The sequence below is a fragment of the Phoca vitulina genome, unplaced genomic scaffold, assembly GCF_004348235.1.
Source record: "Phoca vitulina isolate PV1807 unplaced genomic scaffold, GSC_HSeal_1.0 scaffold9, whole genome shotgun sequence".
NCBI classification, from domain to species: domain Eukaryota; kingdom Metazoa; phylum Chordata; class Mammalia; order Carnivora; family Phocidae; genus Phoca; species Phoca vitulina.
Window position 1 is genome coordinate 16,660,476 of NW_022589712.1, and position 18,234 is coordinate 16,678,709.

General features: G+C 41.3%; 1 protein-coding gene across 2 annotated transcripts in view; it reads left to right on the forward strand.

Moving 5' to 3' along the window:
* The first annotated feature begins 254 nt into the window (after nucleotides 1-254).
* The window catches only part of KATNA1 (katanin catalytic subunit A1), a 33,143-nt gene continuing 15,163 nt past the window's right edge, over nucleotides 255-18,234 (forward strand). The window contains exons 1-4 of one of the 2 annotated variants that reach the window (XM_032407677.1): nucleotides 534-548; nucleotides 1,987-2,045; nucleotides 9,999-10,173; nucleotides 12,737-12,894. In XM_032407677.1, coding sequence (XP_032263568.1) covers nucleotides 10,012-10,173; nucleotides 12,737-12,894 — 320 coding nt within the window. In that variant the 5' untranslated portion in view covers nucleotides 534-548; nucleotides 1,987-2,045; nucleotides 9,999-10,011. Of the gene's footprint in view, nucleotides 549-1,986; nucleotides 2,046-9,998; nucleotides 10,174-12,736; nucleotides 12,895-18,234 lie in introns of both variants that reach the window. The other variant, XM_032407678.1, reaches the window with a different exon arrangement.

Sequence of the window (18,234 nt, forward strand, 5' to 3'; positions counted from 1 at the left end):
TTTGGCCCTTGACTCTCACCTGTAAAATAGACACTCTGACTTCCTAATCTCTGAGGAGTGTGGTAAAAATCAAATGGGAGGAAAAGTGAGCGAGAACTTTGGGAAAAGTTACCAAGGTACGATACGTGATAATAACTTAAAACCCTACCATCCCCGTTCTCTGCCCCGACCGCCGCCAGGAGGCGGTGCGGACTGCGCAGGCGCGGCCCAAGCCAACCCCGCCCAGCTCCCCGCCCGGTGCCTGGCGCCCGGCGCGCGCACGCCTCCCGGCGTCCTCGCTCCCGGGGCGTCGCCCCGCGTGCGCTGGAATCGCCGAGGCCATCCCCAGCACCGGAAGTGACCCTGACGGGTTTGCCTTCAAATTCTCGGCGAGCTGAAGCAGCAGTGGGGGCTGGTGACGGTTGGTCACCGCCGTCCTGGGGCCGTGAGCACGGAGCAGAGTGGTTGGGGCTGGGCAGGGCCCTACTTCCTAGCCGCCCTGAGCCACGCACGGCCGTCCCCCTCCGCCTGGCGGTGGGCGGTTTCCCAAGGATCCTCGGCAGCCACAGGTGAGTGTTCACGCTCCGGGGAACCCCGGCCCCCGTGGCCAGCTTGGCGAGATTCGGGGCCGGCAATGAGAGCCGTCTGCGTATCCTGCCATGAGCCTGCCCTTCCCCGCGCCGAGGTCTTAGGTCCTCGCTGTTGTCGCTGACACCTGTAGCTCAGGTGACGGGTCCCCTACCTGAGGAATCCTGTCCAGCCTGGGACTTTCGGGGGTTCCTGGCGATCCCCTTTCTAGGCCTGTGTCATTAGAGAAGTCTCTGGTCGGAAAAACACATCTCTCTTTATTTCTTCGCTTTTTTGAGCAGTTCTCTCCCGAATTCGTCCACGCCCCCGCCCCATATTCTCACCCCTGAAAAACCTCGAAAGCCTTGAAATGGGATGCAGCTTCTTTTCTTACATTTTGTTAGGTAGGTGTGATATTGTTGAGGATGTTTCTTTATTCTGGTGCTGGGCGTCCTCTGGGAGGTTTTTGGCCCTTTTGGTTTAGAGTTGGTACCTTTTAAAAATATGTATCCCTCGAAACATTTGTTTCATATCGTATAGTATATGGTGACGAAGTTAGAGATAAACGTGGATCCTTAAGTACCTTACAGTGGATAGTCTCAGCCCTTATTTAATCAAAAATAATTTTTTCTTTTGACTGCGAAGTGCCATTTTATATCAGTTACTAAATTCCAACAGCACAATTTTGCATCCTTCTCTCTTGAAAGCATTCATTTATGTGTTCCTCTTTGAAATCAGACCTTTAGTTACTGCTGAAAACATTCCTGATGTTTTAGAATCTTTGCCACAATGATAGAACACCACGGTGTCAAGATTCTTGTAGAGTTCACAGGACTAAATGTCTCAATGTGCAGCCCTATTGTCTTTTCCAAAGGAGATGAGTTTTGTAATCAGTGAGTTCTCACACAGGAATCGAGTCAGAACTCTTTATTTTGTATTACTGTTACTGTATCATGCTTTTAAAAAACCGGCAGTGCTGATCAATTTCCAACATTCCTAGACTGTGGAAAGCTATGTAAAGCTCCTCTATGGCTTTGGTTGTTCAAGAAGCTTTTACATTTTACAGATTCAGTACTTGGCATATTATACAACAGATTCTGCATTTTATTTTGAAAGTGGTGTCCCAGTTATGACAAATACTAATTAGAGAATCTTGTAAAATTTGCTGTACTAACAGCATTGTTGAATTTCTGTTTACAACAATGGTTTAGGTTTTTCTTTTTAGGTACATGATTGGTTAAAAAGATAATGTATCAAATCAATGTGGTCAATGTTGATTATATGCTAAATAGATTTTGCTTGTAGTGTTTACTGATACGGCTTGAACGTGGATTTTGAATTACATTTTACTTGTTATATTCACTGATTTATTTTTGTTTTGTTCAGGGTAAACAAAGTTTACCAAATACAGATATATGTATTCTTTTTTTTCCTGAGCAGGCATTCTTTTGATAACTTTCTCATGCTTCTTGAGAATTTATTATACAGTGATTATAAAGGTAAGAAGAATGTATTCCATGCTGTAATTGGTCATGGGTCACTCATTTATTGTATGTATTTATAATCATTAGTGACTGACTGTAAATTAGCATTATGGTTGTTTTCATATCCCAGAGATGAACATTCTGAACACTGCTTAACAGTGTATTGTCACTTTTAAAGTTACACTCGATTTATTGAAATGCCTTCAAGAAAATGTATGATTGAGGTTCATCTGTTTTTGTTTTAGGACATCAGTTTTACAGATAAGTATTTTTAACATAGATGTTGATTGCCTGTGCTTAATACTATGGTATGCTTGTTTCCTCCTAAGTGAAGAAAATACACCTAGGATAGATCAAATGATGTCCCTTCTACTAAACTTCAAGGATTTAAAGGCTTAATTCTTATTTTTGTCTTCAGTGCAATTCCTTGCAACTGAGTAGGTGCTCTGTAAATACTTCTTGAATGAATGACCTATGCACATTACAGTAAAAACTGAAATATCAGTGGAACCCAGTCTAACTCCTTAAAAAATTAAGTGGATATGGTATCCTTTTTAGGTGTGGAATAGGGAAGGCCCCATATTGGGAGAGCGTAGGAATCTTAGAACCTTAGATGTTTGGATCTATTGCCTATTCTTTTTCTGTCTCTTTAATCACTTCTTTTCCTTAATTCTGGAGGAGAAAAAGACACCCTGAGTCTCTTTGTAGAGATTCCACACCACAGCAACTATTAAGCTTGCTAGAAATTTTGCTGTAATATTTTTTATTGTCTAAAGTTTTTGACTCTTACTTGAATTAAAATTTCGTGTTGTACCTTACTTAGCTTAAAAAAATTGATTTAGTCATTAGTGAAAATGAATACATAAGCTGTGTAAGCGAAACATTGGTTCTGACAGGATAATGTAAAGGAAATGCTTGCTGTGAGATAAAGTAGGCATCACATATGGTTATTTTTCTCTTTAATAATCTGTCTAATCAAGAATCTGAGTTTTTGGGCAATATCATTTTTATAAGTGTTCTGTTAATTGAACGAGTAGATGCCCTTTACTGTTCATGGTGGTTAAGATTTGACTATAGGCTTTTCTCCAATATATTCATTTCTTCAAAAATTGCCAGATATTGTGCCAGGTAGACCTCATTTCTGTACTCCTGCAGTGTAGTTTTAGCAATGATAAGAATATATTCTTGAAAATTGGAGTCTCATAAATTTGCAGTGTTGATACTCATTTGAAAAGAAGGCTGTCTTAGAGACTACTACTAGAAGAATAGGAAAATTTATTTCTGTCTCACATTTAGTCAACTAAGGGTATTTTGATACTATTTTTCAGTAAACACATTGTTTCTTTGATAATCAAAAATTTTTCAGGTCATTTTTCAGGTGGCCTTGGATTGACTTTATATTTATTTTTGTTAGAAAATGTCAAGTCATTGGATGCTAAGGAATTTTATCTGACTAGAAAGAAGTATTCGTAACATAGAACCTTCAAAGAAGGCTTGGAGTGAACTCTATGCATTGTGGGACATTGAATCATGATCCTTAAAAAAAAGTAGGGGGGACACCTATGTATCAGTAGCGACTTGATTTAGATTTTTTTTTGTAGAGGGATGGGAAGAAAGATCTGGAGGGAGTCAGTTGAGGAAAAGAGGAAGAGAAGGGAGACGACCACAGAGTCTTGCTATGCAGGCTCATCTAGGTACACTGTGTACTGGCAGCTCCTGACCCCAGCTGTACTCTTCTAACATTGTTTCCCAGACTCGGTGTCACTCTAGGGCATTTAGAGCCTTGGGGCAGAAGCAGTCACAGTTCTGGTAGGGATGAGCTGAGGATCAAGGAATGTGAGAGTGCTGAGTGAGGGTCAGGAACTAGACAAAGATAAGAAATCTTAGTATTCAAACAAAAACCTGGCATTCTTCATTCAAACGTTGATTGAATATTTGCTGTGTGCCAGGCATGGTTCCAGGTGCTGGGGGTTTATCAGTAAATAACAGGGAGCCATGCTCCCTGGCCATGGAGCTTTTATTAAGATGGAATATTATCAGTGGTCATGACTCCATGGAATCACTATGTAGGTCATGGGTTTTTTTCTTTTGGACCTCAAATGCTCAATCTTGAGTAACTTACAAACCTCAGTTCATAGCTGTATTGCTTCATAACAAATTACTCTAAAACTTAGTGGCTGGAAACAACAAACATTTCTCTGTTTCTTTGGTCAGGCTGTGGGCGTGGCATAGCTGGGTGCTTGTGATTCAGGGTCTTTCACAGGTCGTAATCGAGGTATCAGTCAGGGCTGCAGTCGTCTGAGGACTCAACTGAGGAAGGATCGGCTTCCAGGCTCCCTCACATGGTTATGGCAGGATTCAGCTCCTCTGGACTATTGGACTGACTGCCTCAGTTCCTCACTGGCTTTTGGCCTTGGAGCCTCCCTCAGTTCTTTGCCACGTGAGCCTCTGTACAGGCAGCTTAGAGCAGACCAGCAAGAGGCAGTCTAATCTCAGAAATGGCATTCTGTTATTTTTGCATATTCTGTTTGTTACAAGTTCACATTCAAGTGAAGGTGATTTCACAAGGGTATGGAAATGAGGGGGCAGAGGCTACTGAGAGCCATCTCAGAGGCTGTCTCTAATTGTATATTGATAGAAGACCCTTTTTCTGTAGTATTTATTGTTTCTTCCTTACCCTTCATCCTCTTTCTCCACTTATATTTCTGTATCTTAATCCTCCAAGGCACTCTAATATATTTAATGTGTTTTTGGATGTGTGTATATCCCTGACAAAAGAGTGTTTTGTATAGCATATGTATTTTTTGAATTTATAAAATGGTATTGTAATCTAGATCTTGTTCTGTATCTAAGGCTTTTTTTTTTTTTTTCACCCAACCCTGTTTTTCGATGATCTGTGCATGTTGCTATTTGTAAATTTTGTTAATTGCTTCCATCTTCTACATGGTATTCCAGAGTATGCATCCAGCACATTTTCTTTTCTTTTTCTTTTTTTTTTTTAAAGATTTTATTTATTTATTTGACAGAGAGGGAGAGAGAGAGCAAGCACAAGCAGTGGGGGAATGGCAGAGGGAGAGGGAGAAGCAGACTCCCCACCGAGCAGGGAGCCCAATGCAGGGCTTGATCCCAGGACCCTGAGATCATGACCTGAGCCAAAGGCAGAGGCTCAACCGACTGAGCCACCCAGGCACCCCTCCAGCACATATTCTTACCCATTTCTCTAGCAGGGACTAGATCGATTACCTCCAACTCCTTCATTTCTCAAACAGTTCTGTCATTAACATCCCAAAACAAGTCTCTGTGGATCTGTGTGAGACTTTCTCTGGAATATTTACAGAAGAGTGGGATTGCTGGGTCATAGGATATATGCATGTGCAACTTCTCTAAGGACTGCCAGATTGCTCTCCAAAATAACTATACCAGTTTATGTCTAAAATTGTATGTGAGGGTTTCCTTTTTCCCAAATCCTTGCCAATACTTAGTATTATTGGAGTTACTAATTTGTTTTTAATCTGGTGAATGTATAAGAGGGTCTTCTGATTGCTTTCATTTGCATTTATCTGTTAATAGTATCTGTACTTTTAGCCATTTGGCTTTTCTTTTTCTTGAATTGTCCTTTATGCTCTTTACTTGTTTCTATATGAAGTCCTTTTGTCCATTAGTATGGGTAATTATAAGGATGGATTTTCTGATCTTAAATTATCCTTGCATTCCTGCAGTAAATCTTTTTTTTTTTTTTTTTTTAATATTTATTCATTTATCCTAGAGAGGACAGGGGAGGGGCAAGGGAGGGAGAGGACCCCAAGCAGACTCCCTGCGGAGCTCAGGAGCTCACCCCAGCATCCCCAGATCATGACCTGAGCTGTGAAACCAAGAGGTGGACACTCAACCTACTGAGCCACCTAGGCGCCCCTCTGCAGTAAATATTCTTGATCAGAGAGAGTGTGTGTGTCCTTTGAAAAATTTAGCTCCTATTTTGGATTTCCACATCTGTATGTTCCTAAGCAAAACGGGCTTTATATTGTTCTTATTCAATTTAAATTGAGGTGAGCCCAGCCTCCTAAAAAGAGTTGGTCAGTTTTTCCCTTGTTTTCTCAGTCAACTTTTATGTGATTAGAATTACTTTCTGTTTAGAAGGTAGGTAGAACCCACCTATAAAAAATCCTCTGGACCTGAAGCCTTTTAAAGGTAGAGGTCTTTCATTAAAACTCCATTTTCTAGGAAATAAGAGAAGAAAAATTTTTAAAGGAGAAAAAAATTTCCGGCACCTGGCGGCTCAGTTGGTTAAGTGTGTGCCTTCAGCTCAGGTCATGATCCTAGAGTCCCAGGATCCTACATACATACAGAGTCCCAGAGTCCTATACCAGGCTCCCCGCTCAGCGGGAAGTCTTCTCCTTCTGATCCTTCGCCCCTCATTGTCTCTCTCATATAAATAAATAAAATCTTAAAAAAAAATTTTTTTATCTTTTTTTTTTTAAGATTTTATTTATTTGACAGAGAGAGAGCATAAGCAGGGGGAGCGGCAGGCAAAAGGAGAGGGAGAAGCAGGCCCCTTGCGGAACAGGGAGCGTGATGCGGTGTGATGCGGGGCTTGATCCTGGGCTTGATCCTAGGACCCCAGGGTCATGACCTGAGCCAAAGGCAGTCGCTTAACCCAATGAGCCACCCAGGTGCCCCCAAAATTTCATTTTCTTTCAACTCAGATCCGTCTAGTTATTTTCTCTTTTTCATTCTGTTTTGTTTATTTGCATATTCTTTTTTTTTTTTTTTAAGATTTTATTTATTTTTGACAGAGACAGCGAGAGAGGGAACACAAGCGGGGGAGTGGGGGAGGGAGAAGCAGGCTTCCCTCGGAGCAGGGAGGCCAATGTGGGGTTCAGTCCCAGGACCCTGGAGTCATGACCTGAGCCGAAGGCAGACGCTGAGCCACCCAGGCGTCCCTGCATGTTCTTTTTTCTTTTCCTTTATCAGTTTTGCCAAGATTTGTTTCTCAATTTTTAAATGACCCATAGTTTGATTTTTTAAGTCTTTTCCAGTGTTTTGGGGTTTTCTTTCTTTTTTCTTTCTTTTTGTAAGATTTTATTTGTAAATAATCTCCACACCCAACGTGGGGCTTGAAAGCACATCCCTGAGATCAAGAGTCAAATGCTACACCAACTGAGCCAGCCAGGTGCCCTTTAGTTTTTATTTAAATTTGGCCCTTTAGCTCCTCCCTTCTTGTGCTTTTCGGTCTGCTTTGTTAGTCTTTTTCTAGCTTCCTGAATTGACAGCTTAGCTCAATTATTATCACTCTTTCTTATGGTGGTGGGGTGTGGTGAATCTGCAGTTGTCTTCAACCACCCCTCATCGCTTCCTGATGTCCCGATTGTGTGCCATAAGGGATTCTCAGCCTGGGAACTGATCTTCCTAAGAACCATCTAGCCTAACCTGAGTGGGAGAGTGGCAGCAGGAGACCACTCACAAGAGCTGTCCTGTTGACCTCTGTTTTTATCAGCTCCCCACTCTGTCCAGGCCTGGCCTTGCCGTGATGTACCCTGCTATCTCCATCAGGGACTGGGCTTGCACTGCTGCTTCTCTGTCCTGCAGTGGAAAGTGTGGGGAGGGTGAGCAAGGATGACAGGACAACAGACCTCAGAAAAGGCACAGTTAGAAACTCTAACCTGGCCCTATTTCCCTCTGAGCTACCTTGTACTTTCCCACACACTAGGACCCAAATCACCATCTATTATTTCAGTGTTTTTCTGAACTTTATATTCAGTTCTAGGATCCATCAACCTTCTACGAAGTAACTGTGGCTCTTCTAGGATTGGTTTTCGGGAAGGGGGCCAGTCGCTATCTTGGCTTCCTGGCTTGCCTTGTACTTAGGAATTGAACCTGATACTGAGATTCAAGATGTTTGGGTTTAAAGATCGTAATAAATATACATGACATGTATTAATCAAACCTAACTGGGTAGAGGTGCAGCAGTTGTACCTTTAGCTGGTTAGAAATGAGAACTGCCAAGGACTGGCCGAGAACAGAAGCCTGAGGCTGTTGGTGTGATTTTGACATCTCTGCTTCTCCATTGAGGTTGTGATCCCATCTTCTCTAATCTCTGTCCTGAGGAGCATAGTACCCTCCCTCTTCTGCTCTGGTATGGATAGCAGTGCTGGTTTGTAACTCTTCTGCCCGCCAGCATTTCCCATTAATCTTGATTTATGCAGTCCTCTAATTCTGGGCTGTGTGGATATGATTACCTTCTCTTGTCTATTTGTAGACAATCTTTTGTCTGTTTGGTAGAAAATCTTTTTGGTCCTGTGTGTAACACGTAGTGTTAGATATTCCTGGTTGGCCTGCTCTGTGTGCCAGCTAAACAATCTACATTAAATTAAACTCAAGAAGTTTGCTTGGCATGCTTTTTCACAGAAAACCTCACCTCTGAATGAAGAATTTAAATAATAAAAAACATAAGAGCCATAGTGGTCTCTATGGGACTTAAACTCTGTTGCATCACTTGACCTTAACCATAGGTGGGGTGAGGGAGGGAGGTGTCAAAAACCACAGTTTTAGGAAATGCCTCTGGCTAGATTAAATTAAGCTAGGTAGAGAGGTCCCCACGTTGAAGTTTTCTCTGTTCATCTATGAGATACATCTATTTGAATATCCCACTGACAAACAAAAGGAGTAAAAAAAAATGATCCTTAATTTTTCCTTCATGCATCTATCTCTTCTCAGCTTTCCTGTGATCTTTTCACGATTCCTTCATTTTTTAGTTCCACCAGCTTGAAACTTCATATTAACTCTGAGCATTTCTTTCACCATGTGTTTCAAATTTCTTTTTATTTTGAAAGCCACAACCCTAACTTACTGCTCTCTCAAAAATATGCAGATCTTTCAGACTTTCAACTACACTATGCTATGTACAGTTAATAAATAATAGTAATTGTCAACATCAATAGAGCTGACATTTATCAAGTGCCTACTTCTGATGCTTTATATCCACATCCATATATCGATATCCTACTAATACAAAGACTGTGCTTGGTTCTCATATATAGCAAGTTCCAGGGAAGACGCAGTTAGCATTTATTGACATGCTATTATTTGCCAAGTAGTATGCTAGGTACTTTAAATAGTCATTTATTCCTTATAGTGCAAGTCTTGGAAGTAGTTACTATCTCAGTTTTACATATTGAAAAACCGAAGCTTAGAAAAGTTAAGGGACTTGACCAAGGTGGCAGAATTATAATTCTAACCAAGAATTTTCTTACTTTGAAACGCATGTGCTTTCTGCTGTTCCACACTGCCTTCCAAAAACTGTATCTGACATGGTGCATTTGTTCTTCAGATGCTCAGTAAGACTTGTGTGTCATGGGGCTCCTAGGTGGCTCAGTCGTTAAGCGTCTGCCTTCGGCTCAGGTCATGATCCCAGGGTCCTGGGGTGGAGCCCCGCATCGGGCTCTCTGCTCATTGGGAAGCCTGCTTCTCCCTCTCCCACTCCCCCTGCTTGTGTTCCCTCTCTCGCTGTCTCTGTCAAAAAATAAATAAAATCTTAAAAAAAAAAAAGACTTTTGTGTCATGCACTGAGCATACAGTCTCATACCTTTCAGATATAAATCCTGCTCTCCAGGTAGAGATAAGATGCATATAGATGAGTAACTATAATTCAGAGTAGACAGGTGCCTTGAGTGAAAGGTCCGGGTAAACTGCCAGGGGATTTTAGAAGGGGGAGAGTTTATTTTAGACTGAGAAGTTCAGAGGGTAGACATGCTGGGAGAACTGCCCTCTGAGCTGGGTGGGGTTTGCTTGTGGGAACCAAGAACTTTCTTTGAAGGAGGAGAAAATGCTTGAGCAAATGGAGATGGAAAGTGCAGTGTGTGTGATTGTGAGCTTCTTGAAGGAGCCCCGCAAAGTATACTTTAGAGAAGGTCTTTGTATACTTATTTTTAGGAGACATATAATATTTCTTTCTTTCTTTTTTTTTTTTAGCTTACGATTGAGCATGAGTCTTGTTATGATTAGTGAGAATGTAAAATTGGCCCGTGAGTATGCGCTGCTGGGCAACTATGACTCTGCGATGGTGTATTATCAGGGCGTTCTTGACCAGATGAACAAGTATCTGTACTCGGTCAAAGATACCTATCTCCAGCAGAAATGGCAACAGGTGAGACTTGTGCTGCTGTGTGGTTAGTGGTTTCAGTACTCAGAAGACTTAAAGAGATCGTCACTGTCCTTTGCAGTTACACATGAAGAGTGTATAACCAACCATACACATGTTACGTGGATTTGTATATAATGTTACTTGAAATTTGATTTATATTAGTAATAGTCCATATTCACTGTCATCAGTATTGTGAGTTCTACTCAGTTTTAGTTGTTGGAATCTAATAGGTTAAAAAAAATGGTTTTGACATATTTTTCTATATCACATTTTTTTACCTGTTAAAATCACAATTGACTTTATTAAGCCATTATTGAAACTGCAGATGACAGCTGAATCTCATGGCTGCAGTATTTTCTGTAGAATATTCTAAAGCAGACCATATTTGAATCCCATATGAGGAATGTTAGTCACTGGGGACCAGTACAAATTTACAGATGGAAAGGGTAGAACTTATAAGTCCACTTGAAGGTGGCATTTCTAACAAGTTTCAGCTACATCACAGAGGAAAGAAATGTTACAGAATTTGGGGCACATGGATGGCTCAGCCATTAAGCGTCTGCTTTCGGCTCAGGTCATGGTCCCAGGGTCCTGGGATCGAGCCCCGCATCGGGCTCCCTGCTCCACGAGAAGCCTGCTTCTCCCTTTCCCACTCCTGGTTGTGTTCCCACTCTCGCTGTCTCTCTCTCTGTCAAATAAATATATAAAATCCTTAAAAAAAAAGTTACAGAATTTAATAGTCTTTTTGAGCTGTTCTTCTCGGTAGAACGTTATCCCGCAGATTCTGCTAAACTGCTTTTTTGATAGTATTCCATTTTTGTACTTAATTTCTTTAAGAGAGAGAAATATCCTACCTCTTTGAACTTAAACCTTTTTCCTTAATCTGCCTTTGCATATCCCTTACATTACCAGAAGAGGAAAGTATTTTATTTCATAAAGAGTCTTAAATTTGTCACTGAAAGATTTATGTTCATTGGCTGGAGACTTTTTTTTCAAGTAGGCTACACACCCATCATGGAGCCCAAGGTGGGGCTTGAACTCACAACCTGAGATCAAAACCTGAGCTGAGATCAAGAGTTGGACACTTAACTGACTGAGCCACTCAGGCGCCCCTGTGGGCTGGAGACTTTTATTTTAAAAGTCTAAGCTTTTTTTTTCTTTTTCTTTTTTTAAAGATTTTATTTATTTATTGGACAGAGAGAGACAGCGAGAGAGGGAACACAAGCGGGGGAGTGGGAGAGGGAGAAGCAGGCTTCCCGCCGAGCAGGGAGCCCGATGCGGGGCTCGATCCCAGGACCCTGGGATCGTGACCTGAGCCGAAGGCAGACGCTTAACGACTGAGCCACCCAGGCGCCCCTAAGCTTTTTTTTCTTTAAGATTTATTTATTTATTTGAGGCAGGGGGTGGGCAGGAGGGAGAGGGGCAGAGGGAGAAAGAGAATCTCAAGCAGAATCCCTGCTGAATGCCTGGGTGGCTTAGTTGGAGCCGGACGTGGGGCTCAGTCTCACAGCCCTGAGATCATGACCTGAGCCAAAATCCAGAGCCTGACGCTCAACCAACTAAGCCGCCCAGGCACCCCTATTAATTTATTTTTAGAGAGTAGAGTGCACACATGAGCAGGGGAGGGGAGGCAGAGGAAGAGGGGAAGCAGACTCCCTGCTGAGCACAGAGCCCAACACAGGGCTCTATCCCACAGCATGAGATCATGACCTGAGCCAAAACCGAGAGAGTGGGACACAACTGACTGAGCCACCCAGGCACCCCAAAAGTCTACGCTTTTCTTGTAAAGATACTTAAATCATTTAGTTTTAAAACCAAACATTACCAACTTTTTTTCAATATTTTATATATATTGTTTATAAATTGAGTCAAGAATGCTTAAAAAAATTCTTGGCTATATGTGATTTGGGCCATTTGTCATATGAAGCCATATTTTTCCAACTGTGGGTTTCAGTCCATTAATGATCTATGAAATTAGTGCATTCTCATCACCATTTTTTTTTTTTTTTTTTTAGATTTTATTTATTTGACAGAGACACAGTGAGAGAGGGAACACAAGCAGGGGGAGTAGGAGAGGGAGAAGCAGGCTCTCTGCCGAGCGGAGCCCGATGCGGGGCTCGATCCCAGGACCCTGAGATCATGACCTGAGCCGAAGGCAGACGCTTAACGACTGAGCCACCCAGGCGCCCCTCTCATCATCATTTTAAAAGTCCAGTAACATAGCATAAAAAACATCAAAGAAGCAGTTTACAAAAGGATTATTTTTATCAAAAGTTCCGAAAAGAAAGTTATAGCTAACTTCAATATATTATGCAGTTTGAATACGAACCGTAAGTTAGTAACATGGTTTAATTGGTCAGAATATTTAATTCATTTTCTCTTGCAATTGAAAACAAAAACTTAATGAACCATCCTTAAAATTTCAGCAATATTTTGGCGTGATTTATGGGATAACTGATGTCAAACTAGAAGTTTCCAACATCTCTAATAAATGGCCCTGGTTTAATCTTGGCAGTGATTTATTGGTTACAGATATTTAAAGAGCCATATTCTCCTTTGAAACCAGGTTTGGCAGGAAATAAATGTGGAAGCTAAACATGTTAAGGATATTATGAAAACACTGGAGAGCTTTAAGCTAGACAACACTCCACTGAAAGCGGCACAACATGAGCTTCCAGCCTCTGAAGGGGAAGTCTGGTCCTTGCCTGTACCTGTTGAACGAAGGTAAGTCGAGACCTTTTAAGAAACACATTAGCCCAGGAAACTAATAGCTTTGGCTATATCTAGGAGCGCTGGGGGGCCGAGAGACAGGAACGGGAGGTTTTTTACTGAATACCTTTTAGAACTCTTATGTTGTATATCATGTAACTATGACCCATATTGATAAATTAAACTTAGGTGGAAATAACCCAAAAATATGCTTTTGTGAATGAGCTTACAGTAGTGGAGACAACATTATCTTATAGAAGGAGCTGGGAATTGAAATATCTGAGCTCTCGTTCTCTCTTCACCACTATCTGTAGTTTTGGAAAAAATAACCTTTTGGGCTCCAGGAGGCTCAGTTGCTAAGAGTCTGCCTTCATCTCAGGTCATGATCCCAGGGTCCTGGGATCGAACTCGCATCGGGCTCCCTGCTCAGCGGGAAGCCTGCGTCTCCCTCTCCCACTCCCGCTTGTGTTCCCACTCTCACTGTCTCTATCAAATAAATAAAATCTTAAAAAAAAAAAAGTAACCTCTCTAGGCTTCAGATTTTTCTAATGTAAAGTGAGGGAGTTAGATTAAAACACTGGTTCTCAAACAGGCTATCACAGAATACTGCTGTTCATCAAAATTGTTAAAATGAAAAATGGGCTTTTTAATTCACAGGAAGAAAAGGATAAAATGTTCTCTGTTTTAAGGTTTTTTTTTTTTTTTTAAAGATTTATTTATTTGAGAGAGAGCATGAGAGGGGAGAGGGTCAGAGGGAGAAGCAGACTCCCCACTGAGCAGGGAGCCCGATGCGGGACTCGATCCCAGGACTCAATCCCAGGACTCCGGGATCATGACCTGAGCTGAAGGCAGTCGCTTAACCAACTGAGCCAACCAGACACCCATATTTTAGGTTTGTCTTCGGCACTTTTTCCCTCCGCTTCCTATTACCTGGAGCTGGCAAATGAACAATTAGTGAAAGTGATGTTTACTGAAATGCTCTACCCAGCCAATCATGCTTAGTTTCACTGCATATTTTTTACTGACAGGTATCAGATGGATGTCACTTTTCTATTCCACTCACGTAATAGATTTTCTAGTTTGTATTGTGGACTTAAACATGTGAGTGTATAATAGTATTCTACAAAAAACACTGACTTGCAGGTCCTTTGCCCCCTAATCAGTTTGAGAACCTTGCACTAAGGAAGACATTGCTCAGGTGTTTTTCAGTTTCACATTGTCATTTGTAACTCTCAATTCTTTTTTTTTTTTTTAAAGATTTTATTTATTAGAGAGAGAGAGAGAGTTAGTGAGAGCAGAAACACAAGCAGGGGGAGCGGGAGAGGGAGAAGCAATTCCCTGCTGAGCAGGGAGCCCGATGCGGGGCTCGATCCTAGGACCCTGAGATCATGACCTGAGCCAAAGGCAGACGCTTAACCGACTGAGCCAGCCAGACGCCCCTGTAACTCTCAATTCTTGATTGTATTTTATGATAGGTGCTAGATGTTGAGTGCTCATGTGTCCTAAGCACATTAGAGGCTACACATGTTATTTCATTTATTCACAGTTAGCCTTTCAAATAAGTCATGTGTTCTTTATATTTCAGATAAGATAGTTTGATGTACAGTGAAGCTAGGTAACTTTCCCCCATTATCACAAAGCTAATAACTGGTGGAGCTAGAATTTGAACACAGATATATTTGATTACAAAGCTGGCATTCTCTGCCATACCAGTTATTCTCAAACTCTAGTATACCTAAAGATCTCTTGGGGCACTTATTAAAATGTGGATTCAGGGTTTCCACTTCCAGAGAGTCTGACACAACACAGGCATACCTAGGAGATATTGTAGGTTCAGGTCCAGACCACCACAATAAAGTATCACAGTAAACAAAGTCAGATAAGTATTTTGGTTTCCCAGTGTGCACATAGAAGTTATTTACACTATACTGTAATCTATTAAGTGTATAATAGGATTATGTCTAAAAAACACGGTTTTTAATTGAAAAATACTTTATTCCTTTTTTTTTTTTAAGATTTTTATTTATTTATTTGACAGAGAGACAGCGAGAGAGGGAACACAAGCAGGGGGAGTGGGAGAGGGAGAAGCAGGCTTCCCGCGGAGCAGGGAGCCCGATGCGGGGCTCGATCCCAGGACCCTGGGATCATGACCTGAGCCAAAGGCAGACACTTAACGACTGAGCCACCCAGGTGCCCCAGAAATTTATGTCTTTATTTCTCACAGTTCTGGAGGCTAAAGGTCCAAGATCAAGGTGCTAGCTAGTTTGGTTCCTGAGGACTCTTCCAAGCAGACAGCTGCCTTGTCTCTGTCTTTGGGAATAATCAAGCTCCCTGGTGTCTCTCACAAGAACAAAGTCCTCAGATCAAGGCCTTATTTAACTTTATTTCATTTATTTATTTATTTTTAAGTAGGCTCCATGCCCAACATGGGGCTTGAACTCACCACCTGAGATCAAGAGTCACATGCTTTACTGACTGAGCCATTCAGGTGTCCCTAACTTTAAGTACTCCCTTACTCTAAATGGTCTCACTGGGGATGAGGGATTTAACATAATGAATTTTGGGGGACACAAACATTCAGTCCATAACAGCCCTGTAACTCCTTTCTCACTTATTGGTAAGAACTTTCCGATGAATACATGTGCCCAATGAAAATTTAGTTCATCTCAAATTTAATGAGTTATTTGGTCACCTCAATCTAACAAGCAGAGGCAGGAGGATTCTCTCTTGGGAGTGGTAGGAAATTGAATTACATGAGCCTCTTCATCTAGGAAATTCTATGATGATGAGTCCTAGTTTCCGTTCTGATTGCTTTTTGCTTTCTTCAGTATCTTTTTCTGTCCCGTATCTTAAATGCCTTGGATGGATCACTATTAACTGTAAAGTTCTCCTCTTTGACTTTCTTTGCTGCGTCTTTGCTTATTCCTGTAGTTTATTTTACTTGCTTCCTCAACTAGATAGCCCTCAAAACTTTTTATGTTTTGTTAGTCTTCATTTGTACTCATGCTTATGAGAACCTACTCTTTGTTGAACTGTTGGTGATTCTAACCTTGTCATCAGCTAGATTTTAGTCCCATTTAAAGAACAGATTCAGGGTGCCTGGGTGGCTCAGTTGGTTAAGCGACTGCCTTCGGCTCAGGTCATGATCCTGGAGTCACAGGATCGAGTCCCGCATCGGGCTTCCTGCTCGGCAGGGAGTCTGCTTCTCCCTCTGACCCTCCCCCCTCTCATGCTCTCTCTCTCTCATTCTCTCTCTCAAATAAATAAATAAAATCTTAAAAAAAAAAAAAATAAAGAACAGATTCAGTCTCCTCTATGGTCATGCACAGAAATGTTTGTACAAGGAGGTTCACTGAGCCTTTTAGAGCAAAGATTAGAAATAGCTTCAAAGCTATTAAATGTGATTATTTTAAAATGTCTTTTAAAAGCCATTTAGCATCCCTCAGATATCTCATCTCACAATAAAACCCAAAGTTTTCATCATATCCTTCAACAGCACATGCGGTCCGGTTCCGCACTACCTCTAGAACCTGAGTTCTTACAACTCTCTTCCTCCTCGAGCAAGTCAAACACACAGATACTTAAGTTCTTTGCACTTGCCTTTCCTTCAGCTCAGATGTTTGATGACTTGTTCTCTCGTTTCCTTCAGGTCTCACCTTAAATGTTACCTCAGAAAGGCCAACTCCAACCACCCTACCTGAAATACCCCCGCTCCCCCAATGGGAGCCCCTACCCTTCTTTATTTTTCTAGACTGCACATAACATCATCTGATGTACTGTTTATGTCTTCATTGAAGCCCCCTCTCCACACACATATATACACACACGGATGTAAGTCCCTAAGAGTAAAGGTTTTATTAAACTTACTTGAAATTTTTTTATCCCCAGTGCGTAGAATAATCAATAATAATATTTCAGTAAATTAGTTTTTGGAGAAATGAATACCTGACAGTAAGAAGTGGATAAAATGTGGCATATTTTACATGTAACTGCCATCTAGTCATTAAAAGCCATTTATGAGGTAATGATACAGGAAATGCCTTATGATAGGATTAGAGATAAATATGAATGCATGTGTATATAACAGTTCCAGTTCTGTTTAAATGAAAGACAGCTATAAGAAAATAGACTAATATGTTAAGTGGCTAACTCTGGGTAATGGGGTTACAGGTGACTTTTATTCTTATACTTGATTATATCTCAGTGTCTGTTTTATATTATTTTTCTAGTAAGAGGGGAATACATATTTTAAAAGAATATCTCTACTTGGCTATCCAGATGTCTAAATCGAAAATCAAACCCCCATCATTCCTTTTTGTCTTTATCATTCTGCCAAATCCTCATTATTTTTTTTTTTAAGATTTTATTTATTTATTTGACAGAGAGCAGGAGAGCACAAGCAGGGGGAGCGGCAGAGGGAGAAGCAAGCCCCCCGTCGATCAGTGAGCCCATGCGGGGCTCAATCCCAGGACCCTGGGTTCGTGACCTGAGCTGAAGGCAGTCGCTTAACCGACTGAGCCACCCAGGCGCCCCCCAGATCCTCATTCTCAACTTCCCATGTCTAGGAGTATCTTTTTTGATAGTGTATCTCTCGGACTTCCATTGCTTATTGCCTTAGGCCAGGCACTCATCTCAGGCCTCCATAACATTTGTAACCTGCAAATATCCCCCTGCTTTCTGTTTCCTTTATCGGTGTATCTTACTCAGCACTGGCCCCATCTTTCTAAAACCTTTGCAGCAGCAGTTAGCTAAAAGCTAAGCCTCTTGAACTAGTATTGAGATTTTCTACTTACCGAACCACCTTCTCTGTCCGGTACCCTCCCTGAATGCTCACCATTGTCTATAGTTAGTGTCTTTATAAACCTTTACATAGATGAAGCTCATTTTGATTTTTTTGCTTTTCTACACTGATTTTCTTGTCTGCAGTTATACCCTCTTGTTTAGTTCATCTCCTGTGTTTCCAGGCCCAGTTTATTTTCTGTCCTCTAGAGGTTGTAGCACTTGGTCTCTTTTACATTTTCTGGCATACTTGCCTAGTTTTACATACCTTTTTCTTAACTATACTTGAGGTATTTGAGGATAGGCCTCTTTTACCTTTTTTATTTTTCACTTTAATGGCCCCGCCAAGTCTAGGAGCCTGAGAAATATTTGAGAGGTCCGAGTCCTGCCGCAGAAATAAAGATGACATGAGGTGATGTGTGTAAACGTAAAGCGCTCTACATCACTTCTTGTGACTGTCCTCAGCCAGTGGTTATGTCAGTGTTTTAAGCGGGAAAATGATTTAATTTTATTAATTAAAATATGAGAACTATGATATATTCTAAATAAAATAGTTTCAGCTTGCACATGTACCAG